The following is a 24,443-nucleotide window of genomic DNA, read 5'->3' as shown; positions in this document are numbered from 1 at the left end:
AGTGCATGAGTGATTGTGAGCTTGTTGACGTAGATCTGTAGGTAATTTTATATACAAAAAATCTAATGGTATCAAACCACAGGATCTAGAGATCACCGAAACGAGAGAGTACACGATCTGAAAATGTCTCAGACAATGACAAAAAATGAAACAATTGAATTGTTTCATGAACTGTATGGCATGTGACACAGTCTTGTTGAAACCACATATTGGCCAGATCAATGTCATCCAATTTCAGCAAAAAGAACTGTGTTGTCATGTCGCGATTCGAGAACCATTACCATCCGGACTTGACCAGCTCCATTTTCAAAGAAAGTAAGGTCCCATTATGTCTCAAGTCCAAAATGCACACCAAACAGGGATACGTTGTGGATGTATTTGTTTTTTGATAATCACATGTGGGTTTTCAGAATCCAAAAGCGATTGACGATTAACAATCCCATCATGATGGAAATGATTTTGCTGATACATTTGTTGATGCTCAATAATCCATTCAAAATTCAACAAACGCTCTTCACTGTGTATGCCCATCAGGCTTCAGTTTTTGTGTTAATTGAACTTTATAAACATAGAGATGCAAATCTTTTGTGAGTATGCGATGTAGAGATTTGGAATTCTTGTCCATCGAGGGTCTGTGTGTCATCTCCAAGGAATCCTGTCTCCCGGAATTTTTCATTAAATATCTTCAGAGTTTAAGAAGTTAAAGCACTATTTAGACCGAAAATTTCATTGTGTAACACTCCATTTTTACTAAACTGTCAGCTATTGTTTTTTTAGGGCTGTCAAAACTTCTCTGCGTAAAAGGCGGCAAATTTAATTTTGAGACACCCATTATATAGTTTAGATGTTTAAATAGAAATAAAAACCAACCTAATTAAAAAAATTATTCTAAGGTATCCCAGTTATCTTTCAAGAGGAGCTTGAAGAAAAACCTGAACCAGGTACAAAAGCACCGGTGATTCTCAAAGACGAAAAACCACCATTAGCGCCTCCAGAATATAGTAAAAGCGGTTCCGTTAAATTAACAGATGATTCGGAACCATATCAACCACCGCCACCTTTCACGCGTACACAGGATAACGGTAGACAATCCCGACCAAAACCCACCCCTACATATAGGAAACCTCCTCCTTACGTGCCTCCTTAACAATTACATTTCACGTTTTTCCAGCAATAAATTTGTTTGTCAAGCTGCTAATACTGCTATTGGTCAATAAAACTATTAGCTACATGAATTTTTACGGCTCGGCAACTTAATAATATTGATATTTTGGACACTATTCCACAATATACATCACAAAATTTACACTGAATAATTGAATACTTTATAGATGAATAACTTTTTTAGATCATCAGAACTTATCTATGATATACTCAATCCTGTTACTCAAAATGTTACTTGATATTATTTTTTATTTTTTCCACCCCTCCTTCATATATAAGCTGTTGTAGTTTTGAAAATTTATTAATTATCATTTGGTATATTTTTTTAAAATCATATAAATCTTAGTGAAAATTTGAATAACATGATTTATATATAACGATGTGATTTGAAAATTAGACAAAACATTAATTGTTAATTATATATAAATGATTTTTAATCCCTGATTGAATATATGTATATTGTGAAATGCCTTTTTATTGTCCATTTTTTGGGTAGCCATCTCGATGCCAAATTATTATTACCACACCCACAGGATATTTTAATCTATTTTATATTTCTTTTATATATTAAATTATTAACTAGTTGCACAAATGATCTTTTTTTATTGATTTTATATTTTTTATATTAGAAAACAATAATATATTATCATTAAATTTGAAAAATGACCTTATAAGGTATAAAAGTCAACAAAGAAACTCATTCTACAATAATATCTATATCTTCTACTTCTCTTTTAAAAGTTTTAGTACCTTCTACTGAAGTTGTCTATTTTGGTACTGGAATACCAAAATGTCTTGGAAATTTCGAAATTTATTTCTATGGATTATGAAGTAAACAAAATCTATTCCTTAGCAATTTAATACTCAACCAATACAATATTTATAGATTTTGAAATAACCCACACTTGTGTTACCATCATGGATCTTCACGCACCAGATTCGGATTCCCAATCCTCCTCCAGCTATTTTTTCATAATTTTCTGTTCCTGGAAAATACTCTTATTCCATATATAGTTTTCCCTTTATTCCTTCTTATCTTCTCCATCTCATCAAACCATTGTATTTGTGCTCTTAATATACTGCTAGTGGACGATCCGGTGTTAAAGATCTCTAAGGAAAATTCACTCAAAAATATGCTTGAAATTAATTAATAAGATGCCAAATTAGCTTTGAATATAATAAAAGACTGGTAACAAATTTAGATTTACTCACCTCAGATGTTATCCAGTTCATTAAAACTTCACACTTTGTCACATAAAACATAATTTGAAACCCGTAGGAAAACCGTGGAAAATGAAATCTTACACTACTGAACACTGTTGAGAAATATATTCATTAATTTTAATTTGAAAGTGCTCCTACTCGTTCGAAGATCGGAAGTAAAGTTCTATCGATTTTGGAGTTGTTGTTTTGGTTGTCTACCTCGCAGTAAAATAACCAAATGGTCAACTCCTAAAGTCGAGTACAAGATTTTCTACATTTAACTGCTGCAACCGACTAAAATAGGCCAATAAATGTATTCTAATGGATTTCTTTACAAAGTCAACCCTTTAATAGACTAAAAGTAGAAATTGGTTTTAATACAACAATTTCTTTATACTTAATGTGATTCATAATATTTTTGAATCGAATTTATACTAAATAAAATTATTTACAAGAAATATGAAATGTCAATAAAAACAATGATAAAAACCTAAACTCAACAATTCTGAAGAGAGGGGTAGAAATACTCAGCAAAGGAGTTTAGGTAGGGGAGGCCAGTACACAGGGCACAGTTTATTCCCCTTGTGAAGCAGTAAAAAGGTTAACTAGAAATCCTATACCTAGAACTAGAAGGATAAAAGTTTCTATTTGTACTAATAGGATGATCTAGTACGGAAATCCACGGCCAAATTACTTCTGTTTTGTATTTTTCTAATAAGAGTATTTTCCTAGACAACGAAAAGGCTCTGGGCTAAGTACTCTTTTTCTATGTCACAAACTAAAGATAATTTTTTTATTTTTATCTATTTTGTAGAGCTTTCAGCTTCGAGTGATGATATAATACCTTAGTGCTTTGATAACTGCTTGAATGAATCTTCATGTCACATTTTCGGTAGACTCTATTCTGATTCAGATACTAAATAATATTGAATAAACAATATTAGGTTTGAATTTAATCTTTGTTGATGTTTTTTATCTTATAATTTGTAAGAATTTGTGCAACCCTAAAAGACATGATGTAGTGATAATTATGCTAATGACAATTTTTTTTATTGAAACTTTTTTACAACAAAACTCAACTCACCACTCTAACTACTATTTCACTGTGATAATCATTGCTACTATTTATTAAATGATATGTAATTTTTTTACTTTTTTTTCTTGTGGGTGAGTATTTTATTTAGGATAAGCCGATAAAATTTAAAACGCGATACTTGCAAATCTGTTTGACATAAATATTCGCGTAACGGATTTTGATATTTTTATTTTTAATATGTAATTGTATTTGAATGGTCATTTCACAAGTTAATTCTATTCTTTTTATAATTTATTATGTGAATATAATCATGTATTTAGCAATATTTCTTCCGAGATCAAGTAATAATTAATTGAACTTACGGTACAATTTTTTCGGATACAAACATGAAACCAAGAAATTATTTAAAAATATCTTAAGAAGTCACTTGAAAATGAAAATTAGACATAAATGTAAACCTGCTATACTTGTAAATGCTGGTGATTGAACTGGAAAGTTATTGAACAGAAAAGTTATTCAGTATTTCGTATTGATTTCATTTCCTTCTAAACGAATTTTCAATTAAAGAAGATCTAAAATCTAAACAAATCATCTTGAAATATATATAAAGAGGTCTAAGAAGTGAAAAGTCGACAAAAGCTTTCAGTATTTGACATCTGGTGAGGAATCTTCGGTTTCTGAAGCAAATATGTGAGCTGTCAAACAAATATTGAAGCTTTAGAAAATATATTAACTATAAATAATTGGATGATGGTTACTTAGTCAGATGAGACGAAAATTAATAGAAATATCACGGTCAGTAGATAATAGAACTATGAAAAAGAAGATGAAGCACTCTTAGTGGTAGTAATATCAAATTGTAGTTGTCTGACAGCTTATGACATTAAGCCAATTTCCAAACTCTTAGGGGTGTTGAACAATATCTTGTAAATGAAGTGGTATCATCAAGAAATCGTCCATCAATAGTTGTTGAAAACTGGCTACATAAGAAAAAATTTCCAGTTCTGTGAAGGCCATTTAAGATATTGATCTAAAAGAAAATTAATGGATCTACTTTGAATAACATGCACTTAAATGAATATAAAGCACCACTAAATTTAAAATATTACTTTTCATAGAAATGTGAGGATCTGACAAGGTTACAGGAAAATCACAGAAAACCTACAACACCAATATATATTTAATCTTTTATTGATTTAATATATTTGATCTCATGGTTCACACATTGAATCACAAAAGAAATAATCGAAAAACAATTTTGACAAGTCCATTTAAGTAATTTAAAATTAACGTGATATCACATAACAACAATTTTCATTATTTTCATAAATATCTAAATATCTACACAAACGCAACAATTAAAGCAGCTGTTGATAACAAAATAACATCTTTTCACTATATACGCAAGATGCAATAATTAAAGCAGATGCAGATAACAAAATAACATCTTCCTCAGACATCTAGGCAGATGCAACAATGAAAGCAGTTGCAGATAACAAAATAACATTTTCCTCAGTCATTTACGCAGATGAAATAGTTACAGCAGTTGCAGATAACAAAATAACCTCTTTTCCAGTCATCTACACAAACGCAACAATTAAAGCAGCTGTTGATAACAAAATAACATCTTTTCACTATATACGCAAGATGCAATAATTAAAGCAGATGTAGATTATAAAATAACCTCTTCGTAACTCATCTACAAAAGATGTATCAATTACAGCAGCTGTAGCTAACAAAATAAAATCTTCTCACTAATATAAGCAAAATACAATAATTAAAGCGGATGCAGATAACAAAATAATATCTTCCTCAGACATCTAGGCAGATGCACAATGAAAGCAGTTGCAGATAACAAAAAAACATCTTCCTCAGTAATCTAGGCAGATACAACAATGAAAGAAGTTGCACATAACAAAATAAAATCTTCCTCACTCATCTAGGCAGATGCAACAATGAAAGCAGTTGCAGATAACAAAATAACATTTTCCTCATTCATTTACGCAGATGAAATAGTTACAGAAGTTGCAGATAACGAAATAACCTCTTTCCCAGTCATCTACTCAAATGCAACAATTAAAGAATTTGCAGAAAATAAAATAACATCTTCCTCAGTCATATACGCAGATGAAATAGTTACAGCAGCTGTAGATAACAAATTCAACATCTTCCTTACTCATATTGCCATATGTGACTTTACAAAAATGTACCCTATTCGGCTTTTTCACTAAATATGGACGATTACTATAGTAGTTTGATAGTTTTTTTACATTCTCGTTAGCTCGTGAATTGACCATTTAGCTTTTTAATTGTAAGGAATTGTTATTAAGGATTGTGCTAAACCTATGATGGTCTTGATATCTGATCTGTAAATATTAAAAAAAAAAACGTGTACATAAAGTTATACAAATAAACAGTTTTAGTTCTAAGAAAGAAAAATGACTAATTGGCATATTTATAAAGATAAAGGTGAAGATATAAAGATTAGATTAGATTAGAAGTTTTTCGACGATCTACGCATTTTCATTGGTCGTTAAAAAAATATAGTGTATAACTGCAGAAATTTTATATTGTATGACAATATGAGTTACAGGTTCATTATCTTATTAAATATTTGTATAAATACAACAAACGTTTGAAACACAACAAACATGTCAGTATATTTAAAAAAAAAAATAACGAGAATGAATTAAGAGCCTTAATTGATCAATAAATCATTCAAGAACTAATGGATCCAGTTGAATCGATTAAAAATAGAATTTGTTAAATAGAATTATCACAATCATACATATCCATTGTATTTACATATCAAGGTAAATAATTTGTGTAAGATTCAGTTTTTTGAACTATTACAGTGTTGCCTATCCCACAAAAAAGTTATGTAACTAACTAAAAATTATGGAATTTATGGTACAACATAAAATAATATTGATAGTGATATAATTGGATTTGAATTTCTTATTTTCGTTATCGAGGTAAAAACAGAGTAATCAAAGTATTTGTTTGTTATACGTTGATTTTTCTCGAATTATATCTTTTCGATAAATAGAAGACTTACTTGTTTAGCTGAAGTTGTGATTACCTCTAAGTTTGATCTACGATGATTCCTGTTGTGTAATCCGACTCGAAGGATCATAAAATGATTTTCCGGTTATTGCCATGGTGTGATATTATTATTGATTGAGTTATGGGTACAATTGAATGAACGTGTTAACTTTTTATTTTACTTCTGAAAATACTTTTGTGTTATTATCAAAAACAGCCTTTTTCACATATATTAAACGATACAGTATATAGAAAAATATTCCGTAGCATTAGGTGTTATTTGAAATTATTTAAAATAAATTTAACACTTTTCATTAACGAAACAATTAGCTTTCTACTATCATCTACATATTCCTTCTAGTTCTAACATATTCTCCTAAATGAAATTGTGAAGAATTTACAATCAAATATAAAATATTGAAGTCGCTACATGGATTTAAAGTTCCACGATGGTTCTCGATGACTTCTTCTGGTATATAGCCCAATTACCTTATCTTCTATTTATTAAAAAATATTTATATTGTTGTATTTAATTTTCAGTCTCATTGAGATTCGCAAAATTAGAACTTATAACAGGGATCGTTAAATAATTGATTTAATACTTTACATATCACTAAATGATACTAAAGTTCCTTAGTAAACCAAATTAACTTTGATGTCAAATGTATTAATTTACATTGAGGATTATTAACATTTAGCGTGGAATGTACATAAAATAATATTTTCGGATATACAAGACCATTTTTAGGTTTTATCATTTTAAACTTACTAGTAGTGCAGTTAACTAAAATAAAATAGACTTAGGCCAAAATGACAACAGTAGGTTACAGAAAATTAACGTATTTTAACATAAACTCATATATATACTGTATTTTAAATTATTTAAAAAACGTAGCTTCCTGTAATCTACTTGATTATTTCATGATCATGCAGGACCGTACTTATACATGAGCGTATATACTAAAAACGTTTTTTTTTGTTCTAAAATTTTGTCATTGTGGTCATGACGTAATCTCAAAATGATTAGCACACATTGTATAGATTCAGATATGTGTAATTCTGACCAAAAGTTGGATGGTAACAATGTAAAACTTTTTATAAGTGACTTAACTCGAATCATAATATATTATTATATCATTATTTAAATATATTTGGTATTTTATTGAAAAATATATGTGAATATTATACTTCTTGTAATTGGACATTTTTTTTTTATAATTTTATACATGCATCAAGTAATATTAATAGACTCCAAATATTCAAAAGAGTTTTCCTACTTTTTTACACCTGGACATGCAAATGTAATGGAAAGTGAAGGAGCCAAAATGAGTTATATTAGAAAGGATATTTCGCATCCTGCTGATTATTTTCTCCATTTATAAGTCCTATAAAATATAACTAATTGGAATAGAGAAAATAATTTGTTTAAAAAATACTCTTTTTGAAATACAGTGCTAGTGAATACAAAATAATCGCTGTGTTTACAATCTCAAGCTCCAACGTAATTGAAAATATATTGTTTTAAAATAGAGGAGCCATAGCAGGGATTTTGGGGTACACTCTAGCGTGTTAAAATTAGGGAAGTTACTTTGCAGAGCATTTCCACCATGGATAAGTCTTTGATAAAGTATAGAGTATTATATAAGCTGTGTTGCCAACTCGGTCTTCATTACAATTTTTTTATATATTTTTTAAAGATTTCTCAGATGAAGATACAGTAGAACCTCTATAAGTTGTCCACCTAAGAAACTAAGGTTTATATAAGTATATTAAATTAGTAGCATTAGATTTATACCTACAAATTTATAATCAAAAAAATTAGATTCTTTTTATCTCTCATAGAAAAAAGAACTAAACATTTTTTTTTCTTTTCATCCTTTCCCGGCTATTCCCAAATTATCATTGGATGTAAACAATTAATGGAGTACTACAAGAGAGGCAAGTTTTACTCGGATAAGCGAAATGACTGATGAAGAAACTTCTGGAAGCCAGATGGAGAACAAATAAAATTCAAGAAAACATCAGTGATCAAGTTACAGAGATTAAGTGACATTTCGGTCAACATAGAGTGTGTGTGTGTGTGTGTGTGAAAGGAAATGGCTTGGAAGCAAGTCCTTAAGCCACATAATTTGTGAATGATTCTACTAAATAATAATTTCAATATCCTTGATAAAATTTACTAATAGATCTGAAGTATTTCGGTTATTTATGCTTAAAAGCTGTGTGATTGAGATCAACACAAGAATTATCATCGCAGGCACAGGCTAAAGATTGTATAATACCCAGATTGGCGAATTTACCTTCAGTCTCTGAAGACGATAACTTGGTTATCGAAACGCGCGTCAGACAGGGTAATTGTGAGTGTTGGGGTAGTGGTAGTGTAAAAAGTGTGTTCAGTATGAATATCGCGAATAACGGTTCCAGAAATTCCAACTAAGTATATATTATTGTCTTGTCAGCAAACTCTGCTAGTATGGATTTCAACAAGATTGAGGTAAAGCGACTAGATTAGGTATAATTAGGAATTATGACTTTGTGGACTTCAAATATAGCTTTATAAGGAATGTTATATATCGATAAAAATCTGTTCAACATAAAAATTTCTACAAAGGTTTGTGTAAATAAAAAATTTCGTATCCATGAAATTTAGAAAATCCTTCCAAATAATACTCATATTTTCGAATAGTTTTGCTGCTAGAACAGTCTGTGTAGTAATTTGAAATGATAGAGTATTTGAAAATGCCTATTTTTTGCTTTTTTAGGACATTCTAAACTATATGATTTTAGACGCATCTCTCACCGCCTATAGGAGAAAAATAATATTTCTTATCATCTAAACTTTGGCTTGACCCTTGTATAAATCCCATTTTTCCTCTTCGGCTCCCATACTATCATATAATACACAAAAATTAAAGAAAGACAAATCAAAACAGATGAATCAAATAAGAAAAATTACTAGTATAATGAGAATATTATTAGGGATATGTAATGTATTGATTATAGTCAACAAAACAATAGTTTGTAAATATCTGAGTACGGAATTGGAAAATATGAGAAATAAGGCAAATGGAAAGCTTTAGTGTTGAAAGAACTGAATACAAAATATGGATATACATAAGCAAGGAAAATGGTTGTAGAAAGTAAAAAACTGTAAAGTTCAAGAAGATACTCGATTATACTATTTATTGTTATAAATTTAAAACATGGTCATAACTAATTAAATTATCAGTATTGGAAATGATTAAAAAACTGCTAAAATTCGAGGTAAAGGTTAGAATTTGTGAAAATGTAAGAAGTGGGAAGGACTCATATTCGTATATCTAGAAGGACTTCAGAATTAATAAAGCAGAATAATTATTAGAAAATAATATATTTTTTGTGAGTAGTAGTTACTATAAAAAGTTTGTCAATTGTTAAAAGAGGATAATATAGAAATCTTCATATTGAATCGTGTTTATAACAATTAGTTACCAATAACTTTTTTATATAAATATTTTGGTATATTTACAAGACAACTTTTTTACGTATTTAAATTCGTATGTATAATCAACTTATTTTTTTGTTTTAATATTAATTATTAGTTAGATGGTTAAATGTATCATATCAGATTTGTCTCCCATATACACATCCATTTTGTATTAACCGTCTTTATTCAATACATAACAAAGTAAACGTAGTCTTTTATTTCATTACCTGTCAAATTTATATGAAAAATAAAACCAAAATACCTAATTTTGACTTATCCATATACGAGGTCTGGCTATTAAATAACGAGACTGCGCTTAGAGGGCTCCTAGGTGGGGTACGAATAGTGCGTTCGGTATCTAGATATCTTGTCTATGCACGTGCCAAAACACGTTATCGTCACTAATATAATATTTGTGCAGTGGCGGTTTGAAACGAACGTGTTTTTATTTTTTGCCGAAAACCATACGTGACGAAAAACAACGTATCAATCACAAATTTCTCGTTAAATTGAAAAAAACTCCCGACTGAGTGCTATAAATTGTTGCAAGAGACCTATGACAAGAATTCTCTATCTCGTACGCGTGTTTTTGAGTGGTGTAAGTACTTTAGTTAAGGCCGAGATAATACTGAAGATGACCAGGTCGCTCTGTGACTGTTTCAACTCCGTATACCGTGACGAAAACCACACAAATTGTGCGTGCAGATCGTGGATTGAGCATCCGGATGATTGCCGAGGCTGTTAACGCCGATAAAGAAACGGTTAGAAAAATTTTACACGAGAAATTACACTTGACAAAAGTCTGTGCGAAGTTGGAGCCAAAAAATCTGACTCCAGGCCAAAAGCTCTTGTGTCAACGGGTCTGCTCAGACTTCCAGCACGGCTTAGATCAATGGAAAAAACGTATGGAAAGGTGTGTGGCGCGGAGAGGGGAGTATATTGAAGGGGAACATTCGAATGTAGACTATTTTTTATAATAAAACCCTTTTTCGTTTCGTTATTTTATAGCCACACCTCGTAAGGTTACTGTATTAATGAAGCGAATACAAACATAGATCAAGTAACGTCAAAAGTGCGAGAAATCAGTTCTAGTAATTACATTTTTATTAAAATAGACTTGAGATAATGTTTTTTCTTTATACATCGGTTGAAAGTACGCATTTTTGGCACCTATTTCTAGGCGGAAAATTGTATTGGTAAAGCTACACATTCAGGACTCTTATCGGGACTGTCATTAGTTATTTTTTATTAACTATGTTCTGGAGAAACAAACAAAAACCAGTTGGATGGAATAGTGGAGTCCATATTCAAAAAAGGAAACTTAAAAATTACAAACCTGTCATCCTATTAAATACGATTTACAAGGTTTGCACTTCCATCGTTAATACGAGATTAAAAAGGTAAACGGAGACTCATTTTGGTAAATGTCAATACAGATTTAGGCCTAGGAGATCTTCTAATAATTTACTGACTTAAAACAAGCTTTCGACAGCATGAAAAAGACATACAGCAGGTCCCAAAAACGTAGAGTTTCTCCAGTATGATGATAACGTAGTGTAAATAGAACACAATGTAATTACGAGGAACGAAAGAACTAAAAAATTCGATACAAATCGTGGACAAGTCTATTCAATACATGTAGCACTAGACGGAGTAATCAAAAGACGTCCAAATATTGGCATACGCAGATGATATAGCGATAATAACTAGAAGTAAATATTCTTGAAGATCGAGCTGAAAGCTAGTAAAAGGGGACTAGAACTAAATAAAGAGAAGAACAAGTATATGGAGTTGAAAATAAATCAAAATGGCGTTAAGGGTGTTAAATACTTGAAAGTAACAGATAACAACCATAATGAACGAGAGAAGGATTCACACAGGCTACCGAGCATACCATCAATTCTCGCCTCTAATGTTATGCCAAACAATTAGTAGACATACTAAAACGAAAATTTACAGAACAAAAATAAGGCCAATAGTAACCTATAGAGGGAAACGATGAATTTAGCAAAAGCTGATGAAGAAAAACTCAACACCTTCGAAAGAAAAATGATAATATAGAATCCTTATAAATGCCGATATAAAGTAAAGTCTGTTTATTTGTAAAATCGAATATGTCACAAAATGTTTTAATAATCTAACGACATTAAACAAACGGAACTTTTTCTTAAAAGTATTTTTAATCTTCGTCTTCTTCCTCTTCTTCTTCTTCTAGTTCTTCCGGTTCTCCTTCTTCTACTACCGGTAGATCTATTTTCGGTACTGGCAAGTGATCTATGCGCCATTTTTCTTCTTCTGCTCCAGTTGGATCCAAGACTTCCATGATCTCCGGACCGATCGGATATTCTTGTTCGACAGGCGGCAGTGGTAATGGAGAAAAGTTACTCTCCATATATTTCAAACCATAACCTAAAAGTACTTTTTTTTCAAAACAAACATACTTTATTGATATCATTATGATTATTTTCAGTATCAGATACAAGTTTTAAATAAAATTGAATTACGTCACCCAAATAATGAAGAGATATTTGCAGAAATCTGTAGGTGATTATCGATCTTACCAAAATAAATATTATAAAATAGTTTCCCTTGTGTCGAAAAGCAAAAGGCTCCTGGCCATAAATTCGATCTAACTACGGCAAGAGCAAAATCGTCTATAATATTAGAAGAGCACCTCACACTCCAAGCAGGTACAGCTTCGAGAGATGCATCTTCTGCTATAGGTATGAGTAAAGGGGGACCAGTTTCAGGTTCCACGCGTTGCATTTTTACTTTATCTTCGACTTCTTCTTCTTCTTCTCCTAATTCTTCGCCTAGCTCTTCATCTGCGACTTCTGGCATTGGATTCGGATTCCACCATGTTGTTCGACCTAACAGATGATATGAAACATTTCAATGTTATTCTTATTCTATACGCTGTTGGATAACATATAAACAAAGTTTTGATTCTACAAGAAAAAAGCTCAAATTAAGTCATTCATGGTTTTGAGAAATACTTTATATGATGGTGCATTAAAGGCTGTGTTAGAGATCGTGGATCCACATAAATGATCCCGAAATAAAACATTTATCAATTGTGTGGCTCTTTCAAGGAGAGACAAATCCAATAAAAAATAGGGCAACGTAAGACGACCAATTTCGAATGGTGTACAAATTTTGGGATTTTGAGAATTATTAAAGAAGAGGCCAATCAACCAGAATGTCCGATTCAACCATATAACCTTGACTTTACTTTACAGAAGAAGCTATTTTTGTGTTCGAAATGCAAAATCTTTAGCTACCTAAGTCGATCTGGAAGAAATGCTTTGAAAATTGGTTCGAATGCTTGTAGAATATTTTTATCATATGTACTTATTTTTTTATTGTTAAGATACACATATAAATAGAGATCGTTACTTCAATGGGAAATTTTTTACCAGAAATTAATATACACTAATATTCTTGCGAAATCCCCTAGTTTTTACACCGAAAAGTATGGTCTTTTTGTTGAATTTGACAACCAAAGAAATTGTCAAACATCATCCTTGACTCAAACGCTACTGCTATTCAAGGAATTTACCTTGAGGTAAAATATATTGAGCATGATGAACCCAAAATGATAGTGACATGTCCAATAAATCTTTCAAAGGCGGTGGCTCATATTTGGGATTTACTCTGTAACTGGTTTTCATATCTCCTGCCACTTCTTCGGGCTCTTCATCTTCTTCGCCACCTTCGCCTTCTCCTCCGATCCCGAAAGTATAATATCCCAAAGGAGAAATCTGAGTGCCTAAAAGAGAAAAAACTCTGAAAATATCGATAAAAATATATTGTTGACTGCTCTAACCTGCGGATATTCTAGCGATCTGTGCTCTAAGATAGTCCTTTTCTTTTCCCGGAAATTCCGGATATGTACAAATCGGCTCCTCTAAATTTCCCGTGAACGATTTGTATATATGTCTAGCAGTACGAATTTGTTTTGGAGTAACGTCCGGTAGTTGAATCCATGGCTCTCCGACGCCATTACATACATAATATACCTTTTTAATCAGTTTGATAATTTATAGAAATGTATTTTTGATATTAAATAGAACTGTTAGAACAATAAGTAAACACTACAGATATTTTGATTTTGATTTTGTCAATACGTACCATCTTATTTAACCCTATTCCGGATAATTCAGACGGTGGCTCCGGGGGCTCTTCATATATAATTTTAGGTAGTGGAGGCAAAGGTCTAGGATATTTACCACCTTCTCCTCCTAATTGTTGCTGCTTGGCAATTTCGTCCAACGCTTTTCTGATTCTGTTTTCTTCCAAAATAACTGTTTCATCTGCGTTTATAACTTGTGGTTTATCTATTTCAGCTTCTTGAGCATAAATCTATACAAAATTTTCTATTTCCTGACATGCTTCGAGTGAAAAATTATTTAGTAACTCTCGTCAAAAGACGCAGTACCAGAAAGTTTCTCTTATATACTTATATACGAGGTATATCCATAATGTAAGTTCCGTTTCTATTTTTATCAGTGGCGGCACTGCGATAGCTGCTGCCAACTTGTTCTTTGTAGTGCGGAATTTACTTTGTAGATATACCTAATATCCCAAAATCAAATTAGATTTAATCAGACTTTTAGAAGTCAGCTAATGATGGAAGCAAATCGTAAGTAAGATAGATTTTTCATTACCTCGTTTCGTTTTATATACTCTTCATCTTTCAGCTCACATTCAACGATAAAATAATCTTTAAGTGTGCCAAATATCTTTCCCCAAAATCTAATAAATAAACAATATCATTTTTGTAACTTTTTTTTTGTGTCGGTTGTTATTTGGCATTAAGCCAAATTTGAAAAATCGCCTACCACCATGTATATACATAAATAAACAATAACTAATTTATTATGAGTTTTATCAATAAATTATGAGTTTTGTGAACATATTTTGAGTCATCTTAAAGTTAGCACAAAGAAACGAGGGTAAAATAATAATTTCATCCAATTTGCTATATTATGAATAATCACAACACACAACAAAAGATCTCTACGCGAATTTTGTTTGAAAATTTACGGATAAGTTTCCTTCTGTGGCTACTATGTTTTCGGTTGTGTTAGGTGTCATTTTCCCCAATCGTATTAATTTCTTTGGTATTTAAAATTTTTTTAAAATAATATCAAACTAAATACTGTTACGTATTTCAATATGATGAAATAGATTATCCTTCGTGACAAATACAAGTTGAACTTTTATAAAATTTATTTTACATGTAAAACATTATTTTGCATTATTCATTAAGTATGTTCTGATCCAAGCAATTTATTGCTGTTGCATTCTATTTTTAAACGTTTTCTCACGTGAAATAAATATTTCTTCATCTTATAGAAAATGATTTGGTTCACTGATCAATCTCATGGTAAGATCTAACGCATAACCAGCAAACTGTGTGGTTAAGATTATGTTTTTTTTAATAAAACAATATTTAATTCCTTCCTGACAATTCTGTATGTATTTACTGAGCTTCTATACAAATCTATAGATTATTTTTCTATTTTATTATTACCTTGGGAGTGGGTATTGAATCGAAACGTTGATGAAAAACAAAATGAATTTTTGGAAAAAGTGTTTGAAACATTATAACAAAAATCAGGAAACAATTTTAAAGTTTAGTTTTCTATTATATATAATATGTGTCAGTAATTTATCAGAAATTAAACTTTGAAATGCTGAGATCCGTGGATAACTATGTCCATCGCGAACATACATTAAAAATGTATACAGGGTGTGCTTATCATTTGTTTTATCAGCTCTTTCTCTAGATATATCTGGTAAACATCAAATCTTTCTTCCTTACCAATTACAAAAAAAAATCGAATTAGAAAATGTTTTAATACAACTTCTACATAAAATATTGTAAATATTTGAAACTTGAAAATATTGATCATTAACAAAGTCACATAATGTGGTGTCCTCAACTCAAATGTACATTATAGAAATCTTAGAAATTATTGGGTATGGAGATAAAACAAGAACAAGATCTTTGCAGAAAAAAAAATCTTGATGTGGCATTTGTATCGCAAAGGAGTTTAAGTACAATATAGAGAAAACCAAGAAGTAAGAAAAACAAATACTTTCGAGAAACTTTCCTTGTATATGTATAATCCCCATAATGTGGGATAGATGTAGCTGCCAGAGATCTCTGACTTTTGTTTCCTATGCTGCTACGTGTTTCACACTTAAAGAATATATGGATAGAGGTTTTATCCTTTGTGTAACAGAATCTGCATATTGTCTGCTAAATCTAGCGTCTTCAGGTGTCCATTGAGGCAATAGCTCCCCAATAAGACTCCTGTAAGTACTCGTAGGCTGCTTTTGCTTAGGCTGAAGCATTCAACAGACCTTCTCTCTTTATACCTCTTTATACCTTCCAATACTTTCTCTATTGTTCTGTAGTTGATACAACAAATAAATTTATGTCCTATGAAGGGTTAATCTGCCCCTACTTTAGCGAGTTCGTCTACTTTTTAATTTCTTTCCACTCTAGTGTGTTGAGGAATCCATTGAAGGGTTACTTTATTCTTGTTTCTAGTTTATTTAGCTTGTCCATTCAATCCCAAATTGGATTCTATGACATTGGAGCTTAGAGATCTAATTGCTGCTTGGCTATCGGACAAGATTTTCTTCTGTTCTAGATTGAACTTAATACATTTTTCCATTGCATATATTTCTGCTTGAAAAATGCTGGTGTGCTGCCGAGGTTTTCACAGTGTTTGGTTTTAGGCTTATACTTCATTTATCTTGTGGTGTTTTAGTTTTATTCGCTCCTACAGCTTAGTTTTGAGGTCATTTTTCTAACAACACTAAACGTCTTCGGTATTTCGTTATGTGGCATATCCCAGACTTGATCATTCTTTGAGGGCGTTTTCCTTTTACTACTAACTATTGAAAAATATCTCTTTCGGAATAAAGAATAAAGATATTGAAATAAGAATGTCAGTAAAGCACATAAATTGCATTCACAATCTTTCAAGAATTACTAGAAGATCATCCTGATAGAGTACTGCATTTTAGTGAACAAATTATTGATCGGTAGGATCCAAACAACATTCTAATTGAAACATGTTACATTCTATTTTCTAATGAATCTACGTTTATGTTACATGGTGAAGTATATCAAGAAAATTATCGATATTGGACGGATAAGAACCAAAACTGGAAGAGACCCCAAAAAGAATGAATGTTTGGATAATGATAAGTGCCGTTATAAGCTGATTCCTAAGCATGTACATGGTGGTATTCCGAATACGCAATTAGATGATGCGCTTCCCAATTTCGAAAGACCTATTCGTATTTCGATGCTTTGTTCCCAGACAGTAGCCTATTGAAGGGAAAAATACTGATTCTAAGTTTATTAATCTTGTGTTAATTGTCTATATTGATTGTGGCCAAACTAGAAGGTAAAGTATAGAAGGAAGAATTATTAGAATATTCTTTAAATAAGGTATAAAAGAAAAGTATAATAATCATTTGGGCTATAATATTATTAGTCAACTCACCTAATCGAAGAAATAGGTTCAGCATATATAAGCTGCCTCATTGATAGCATAACGAAAAACATTTCCGTTCTTGGTATACCCAATCCGCATTGCTCTAGATAATGTAGTAATTCTATCATATTGTTTCGAGACATATCCGCTAATTGTAAATCAGCAGGATCTACAGTAGATGGTTCGGTAGGAGGCAAGGGCTAAAAGTATATGTTTAAAAATATAATTATTGGGCGATTAAATGAAGTATTATAACGTGTTTCATTGCTAAAGCCACAATCGTTTGAAATATTTGCTTCAAGTAAAAAATTTATATGAGAATGGGATATTTTTTTAAAAATATCTTGTAGCTACACACCTAACCTTATGAGGTTAGGCAGAGACAAATTTGAGCTACCTTTGGTTTGTCATTATACTACTGTAGTCGTTTGAGGGAAATCATATTTGCAATAAAAAGAAATCCGAGGAATAATATAATGATTGATATAAATGATTGATTAATTGATTTCCATTCCGATTCCGTTCAGGCGTTCTACCCAACCGATTTGCTTATTTTTTTTTTCAATGAAAGGTATCGATGCACAGATCAGCCATCAACCATCGGATTTCATCTAATTTTCACCATTCTCAAGTTATACTCAAATGCGATTTCACATACACACGTTCTATCCTCAATATCTCAGGTTCTATTCAAGATAGAGACTTCGTTTTGGTTTAAGAACACTCGCCGAAACACCTTCTTTCTTTTGAGTTTTTGAACACTTAAATCGGTTGAATTGGAGAGGAGCTAGGCGCGGACATTCAATGTGGAGTTATGGATTTTTGTAGGTTTTTGGCAATTTTTCTACATTCAAAGATCTATATCTCAGGTTCTAATATAGCTACAGAGTTCGTTTTGGTTTAAGAACACTCGCTGAAACACCTTCTTTCTTTTGAGTTTTCGAACACTTAAATCGGTTGAATTGGAGAGGAGCTAGGCGCGGACATTCAATGTGGAGTTATGGATTTTTGTAGGTTTTTGGCAATTTTTCTACATTCAAAGAACTATATCTCAGGTTCTAACATAGCTACAGAGTAAGTACCTAAGTAAATAACTATATTTACTAACATTACTTCACCAACACTTATAGTAACAAAATAATACTGTCTCTAGCGTGCGTTTAGGTACGTTTCTAGAGACCTAAGGTTTACTTTTACCTCGTGAGTATTGGTAGAAAATAGGGTGCTCATATGAGTATCAAGAAACGGATCTAGAAATTTCCACTTTGAGTAATTAAAAAGTACAAATAAATGAATTACGGTTTTCAACAGATAAAAAAGTACAAAAAGTGTTCATTCAAATAGTATATTGGAGCAAAAAGGCTCATGGAAAGATGTGTCAAAAAAGATACCTATAAATTAAACCAATTGATTTCTTATTAATCATTATATAACACTTTATACCACAAAAGGCTTTTGTTTTGTGATTTTTTCACTGCTAAAAGTCTTCCTGTCTGTTCATTGTCCTCTTACGCACCAGATTTAGCACCATGTAACTGACTCTTCCGTTGTGACACCCTTTCTGACATCGAGAAGGCCACGACAAAGCAGATGAAATCCATTTCGAAAGAAGCCTTCCAAAAAATCTGATTCTGTGTTAAGATAAGCAAGATAGAGGACTAAGATTCAAGTTTAATGGAATGATCCCCTTTAATTCTTGATCATATTCCATATATATCTTTTATTATCTTTATAAATCTATTGGATTTTTCAAAATGACTCTAGGATTAAAGAGCAGAACGTTGATGTCATTACATAATTAAAACATATCAGAATCATATAATTTCTTTGGAGTGATTGATGCCTAGCATTCTAATAGTGCATGCTTCAGTTTCACAGAATTTTCTCTTCCACATCTTGAAGATAATCTAATAATCTGGTAAAACATCTAAATGCACAAAAGTAATGACGGCATTATTATTTTACGGCACTAAGTGAAAACAGAAAATTATCTTAAGATTGTTGTCGCAATTGTTGGTTTGAAGACTATAAATACTTTCCTAGAGCATTTTAGAATATGGAAGTGCTTTACAGACATTGATATCAAATAGTTTGAAGTAATTATTGTTATTTGAGAATATGGTACTCACTTTAAGCAAAGGCATTGTTTTTTGAGCCACTTGTAAGCTACCAGGAGAGCAATAGATATCTTCTAAATGATCAGTTAGTGGTTTAAATCTTCTCTCTTTCACTTTTCTACTATACTCTTCGAAAAAGTCAATTATATTCTGGGGTCTCTCTGCTAATATTTTGTTTAAAGTTTCAGATAGATGATCGTATCTTTAAAAAATTACAGATATTAAAATTATGTCCAACCAAATCTAGACTCTCCTTATGAGCGATTAGGAAAATTTGTACATTCTTTTCAAATAATATATTCCAATGATTGAAGCTATGAAGATGGAATATACAGTGTTTCGCATTTAATTAGATATTTTCATCATTTGAATGAATCCAGATTTGAAATTTTGTACAATAATAAATAAATTCGTAAATTTACACCTAAGCTACTTTAATAAATACTTGTACTTTTTTATTTATTATTTCAAAGTACCCTCTTTATCGTCTCATATCCACTTATACTTAAATATTCCATTCTGGTAGTCGATGCATCCTCTTATAATTGAAGAAATAGTCATTATCAGTTGAACCAACATTGGATAAGACAACAAAGCACTTTCGAGTCGTAGCTACCGAGTTTCTCAACCTTATATCACCCGAATATTATTTACGAGGTATGCTAAAAGTAGAAAGCAGTATCCAAGAAAAAAATTATGTTAGAATGAAACAAGTATCGTAAGAAATCAGCAGCTGAAGAGATTGAATGTAAAAGGCTGAAAATCAAGTTCAAATGATTAAAAATGCATGGAATAGACCTAGTTAAAAAGATAGTTTATTATTTTCGTATACTACCTGAATTTTATCGTACGAGTATCATTAGAAAACAATCTTCCTATCTAAGTTTTCGTATATTCGTAAATTAAAAAGGAAAATTACAAATATTGTCATAAAAATCGGCAGATAAAATAATATTGTACAAATTATTGTACAAAGCTTTGCTTCTGTGTCAATTTTCGTAACAAATATTATCATGAATAAAGATTCAGCTATTTAGGTGTAAAAATTATTTCAAATAAAAAAGTGATCAAGGATAAATTATTTGGTCTATAGACAACGAATGTCTATTAAGACGCAATTTTACAAAATAGGTTAAAACTGAAGTTTAAATTATTGATTAAGCACTAGTTTAAACCAAGAATAAACGAATTTGAACTTGTATTGGTTTTTCAGATGATGTATTAACAAAATGCAACTTCTCTGAAGATGAGGTAGCGCTTTTGCCAACCTTTTGAAGAAATACAAAAAGTTGACCAAAAAAAAAACGATGCAGTAACTTGGAAAGTAAAGAATAAAGAAGTTGGCATAGGAATTTAATTACGAGAATAAAAAATGATAATGCCTCTGAAAGAAGCACAAAACTATTGATTAAGCACTAGTTTAAACCAAAAATAAACGAATTTGAACTTGTATTGGTTTTTCAGATGATGTATTAACAAAATGCAACTTCTCTGAAGATGAGGTAGCGCTTTTGCCAACCTTTTGAAGAAATACAAAAAGTTGACCAAAAAAAAAACGATGCAGTAACTTGGAAAGTAAAGAATAAAAAAGTTGGCATAGGAATTTAATTACGAGAATAAAAAATGATAATGCCTCTGAAAGAAGCACAACCAGTTTCACAAAAATTGCAATTGAAAACAAAAATGTTCTAAAGCTAGTGAAGAATCATCTTGCTCATTTTTTTATTACTAAGATTAGAAATAGTGATTTCCATAAATACTAGGGTGAATGTGATAGAAGGATAAACTATATCCTGGAAATTGCAATAATTAGATATTGCAAATAACTAAAGCTGTATTTACTACCAATTTGAAAAAGCTTTGTTGGAAGTCTTGGTTTCATATTAAACTATCCCCAGAGTGCTAGTAACGTTTCTATGAAATCGATATGTGTAGTTTAAGCTGACGCTATAGGTTAGAGGCAAAATAGGAGCTATAAGAGGATTTAGAAGAAACATAATAAAATATTAGTTCATTATCATCAATTAGAATATGAATAGTAACATAAAACGTCGAAAACATAACGTCAAACCTATTTTTTCACTCAGTGTTTGAATGGTAGGTCATAATGTTGTAATACTTTTAATCAGCTAACAGATTTATACCAAATAAATACAATTGTTGTTAATAATGGAATTTTTTCAATTCTCTTTCGAAAGTTTACATTTTCTTTTATGCATACTTACAAATTATCCCCAGTATTAGTACTTGCCATTTGCAAAAACATCTTAGCGTTAATGAATTCGCTCTCATATTGTGGAATTTGTGGTATTACAATTTGTTCTTCTGCGTCTTGTACTTCGTATTCGTTAATCATATTTTTTATATTTTATTTCTTTCAGAAATCAACTTTAATCAAATTATAGTTTTATGTCATAACGACAGCCGATTCAGTTTTGTTAGTTCTAGAAAATATTATTTCTTTTTATCGACTTTTTATTGGTTATCTATTACGCAACAAGGCATTTTAAAATTTTCATTATAACATCAACCAACCAATAAGATTTCAACTTTTTCCACAATCTTATATTAGTTTCCCCTGTATGTTTGGAACTGACTTTTTGGTCTGGATTTAGCACTACTTTGAGCGATCATTCTCATTTTTGATTCATGAATTCCTTTTTGAATCATTTGTTGAGAATAAAAATTATAGAGCTTGGTGACGAACTACGTAAGCGCGCAGTCCCCGAGTTACAAAATCGAGATGTAGCCATCAACACAACAAATATTAAAGACAGATTTTAAAGAAGAAGAAAATTGATGTCACTATATATTTTAAAATTGCTTTCCATGACATTTTTAAACTAACTCTGTATTTAGGAATAAAAATCTCAAATTCCGAGTTGATTTCTAATGACAAACTTCAGTTGAAATATTTTTTTGAGTAAATAAATCCATCGCATTTAATGAAAAATATGATAGAGTTGTCATTATGAAGTAATTGTCTTTTTTATTGTATAGCGCAGTGACACAATGAAAAATTAGGATTTACTTGAAATAGCTGCTACATTTGTCTCCAGAATTGTATATTACATGCTGAAAGACCCTGCAAAACCAAAGAGAAATCGAAAGAGATTAGTAAATATATAAGATTCCTCCAAAAAAATTTCAATAGTCAGTCATGGTTGGTCTAGTCTTTTTGATATATCTTTGTGACAATGAAGCCACGCGCACTTTTCAGTCGAGACTTTTTTTCTGGTCTGTTGACTCACTATTTTATTATTTTCTTACGTGAATGTGACAGCTATAGCCATTATTGAGAGTTTAATTACTATAATTACTATTTATATTACTAAGTTGAAAAAGTGTCCAGCTGTATACGATAAAAAACAGTCTAAAAATCGATCGTTTGAATCATAATTTATTATTGAAAATATAAACAATATAAACAATAATATTTGACGCTTCCTTCGAAAAATTTGACGCTACCCTTATTTAACATAAGACGGACACTTTTTCATACACACAGATTATTTTCTTTACCTCTATTCTTAATAATAACAACGTTATAATAGAAAATATAATACAGCTGTCAATATGAAGTAGATGTCTTTCTCATAGTATATTGCATTGAATCAATGAAGAATTCACTTGGACTAGTAGCTAATTTGTTATTGCAGTTGTATATTACTTGTTGAAAAACTCTAAGAATTCAAAAACAGATGAGTAAATATATAAATATCTAACAGAAATTTCAATTTCATTTAATTTTTCACTCTTAGTCTAGTTTCTTTGTGACACTGAAGCCACGCGCACTTTTCATTCATTCATTCATTTTTCCGGCCTGTTAACATAATTATTATATTGGCTGATGTAAAACAGTAACAAATATATTGGATGATACAAAAGCTAGTTTAGATTTATAAAGTATCCACTAGCTGTTCGCCCATAAGGTTAAAGTTTAAATCTAAAAGATGTCTTCGGGTAGCAAATCGCAAGTATATGTTTGTATATATGAGGTAGCCATGTGTTTAGATCCGTACAGTTGTTGATTTGAGTTAGTGGAACTCTTAGCATCGCACTTTTAATATCCCTTCTTATCGGAATTAGAAATTGACATAATCGTTGCTGACCTTGAACCCATGTCGCACTAGGCGAGTAATTCAGTCGAGTACAGGATGTTTAGTGCCCAAAAACTTTTCGAACTGCTGTCTAGTACATACACTGTTGGGCTTCTGTTAGGGTTGCCACCTTTTATAATATAATAAAGTACATTTTATGTAAATATTATCTACTACGGATCATAAGCACAGTAAAAGGAAAATTACTTGTTGCTAGTTTTGTACAAACCTCTCAGAAGTACATATCTGACTATAAAGTTAATTAATTAAAGTGATTTTTCCAGAAAGACACGATATAAATTATTTTCTCGTACTTTATTGTTGTCATAAAGAATCGAGTACAATTACCTGAATGCAATGATTTATTACGGGTGGCAACCCTAGTTGCAACGTAAAATTGATTAAGATGACCACGATAGAGATGACGAAAGCCACTTCGAAAGAATGCTTCTAGAAAAACATTCAATTAAGTATTTAACAAGAAACAGTTTTGAGATAGACAAATAACAAAATTGTTTATAATTGGATATAATTCACTTTTGAATACGTTTGAACCAATTGGCGAAATATCTTTTCCATTCCGATTGAGGTACCTCCAAAACATGTGATTTGAACGAATTAACCGCTTCTTCGGGTGAAGAAAAACGTTGATCTCGCCATTTATTTTTGATATGCGCGAATAATAGGAAATCTTTGATTGCCAAACAAGGACTGTATTGAGGATGACCCATCTATTCGATTTTTAAAAACGTTTTTGATGGAACTGATGTGTGAGAACTCGCATTGTCGTAG

General features: G+C 31.0%; 2 protein-coding genes across 6 annotated transcripts in view; one reads left to right on the top strand and one right to left on the bottom strand.

The window, feature by feature from the left end:
* The window catches only part of LOC130891122 (uncharacterized), a 137,558-nt gene extending 127,438 nt beyond the window's left edge, over positions 1-10,120 (top strand). For all 5 annotated transcript variants that reach the window (XM_057795689.1, XM_057795690.1, XM_057795688.1 and 2 more), the window contains one exon: positions 894-10,120. In XM_057795689.1, the coding sequence (XP_057651672.1) occupies positions 894-1,147 (254 nt within the window). In that variant the 3' untranslated portion in view covers positions 1,148-10,120. The remainder of the gene's footprint in view (positions 1-893) is intronic.
* A 1,891-nt stretch (positions 10,121-12,011) lies between these two features.
* LOC130891267 (radial spoke head protein 6 homolog A) lies at positions 12,012-21,979 on the bottom strand. Its single transcript, XM_057795902.1, has 9 exons — positions 21,777-21,979; positions 19,564-19,753; positions 17,444-17,634; positions 14,582-14,669; positions 14,046-14,276; positions 13,741-13,933; positions 13,474-13,683; positions 12,476-12,784; positions 12,012-12,323 (listed from the first exon to the last, which is right to left on the bottom strand). The coding sequence occupies exons 1-9, from the start codon at positions 21,905-21,907 to the stop codon at positions 12,094-12,096; spliced, it is 1,773 nt and encodes a 590-aa protein (XP_057651885.1). The 5' UTR covers positions 21,908-21,979; the 3' UTR covers positions 12,012-12,093.
* Positions 21,980-24,443: the final 2,464 nt, after the last annotated feature.

The sequence above is a fragment of the Diorhabda carinulata genome, chromosome 3, assembly GCF_026250575.1.
Source record: "Diorhabda carinulata isolate Delta chromosome 3, icDioCari1.1, whole genome shotgun sequence".
In the NCBI taxonomy this organism is placed as follows: domain Eukaryota; kingdom Metazoa; phylum Arthropoda; class Insecta; order Coleoptera; family Chrysomelidae; genus Diorhabda; species Diorhabda carinulata.
The sequence above is the reverse complement of the archived record's forward strand: the minus strand, read 5'-3'. Positions and strand labels throughout refer to the sequence as shown.

Coding starts and splice junctions, on each gene's coding strand:
- LOC130891267 (XM_057795902.1), bottom strand. CDS start 21,907: ATGATTAACGAATACGAAGTACAAGACGCAGAAGAACAAATTGTAATA. Junction 12,785..13,473: donor TCAATATATTTTACCTCAAG/GTAAATTCCTTG, acceptor ATCATCTGTTAG/GTCGAACAACATGGTGGAAT. Junction 12,324..12,475: donor ATTTTATAATATTTATTTTG/GTAAGATCGATA, acceptor AAGTACTTTTAG/GTTATGGTTTGAAATATATG.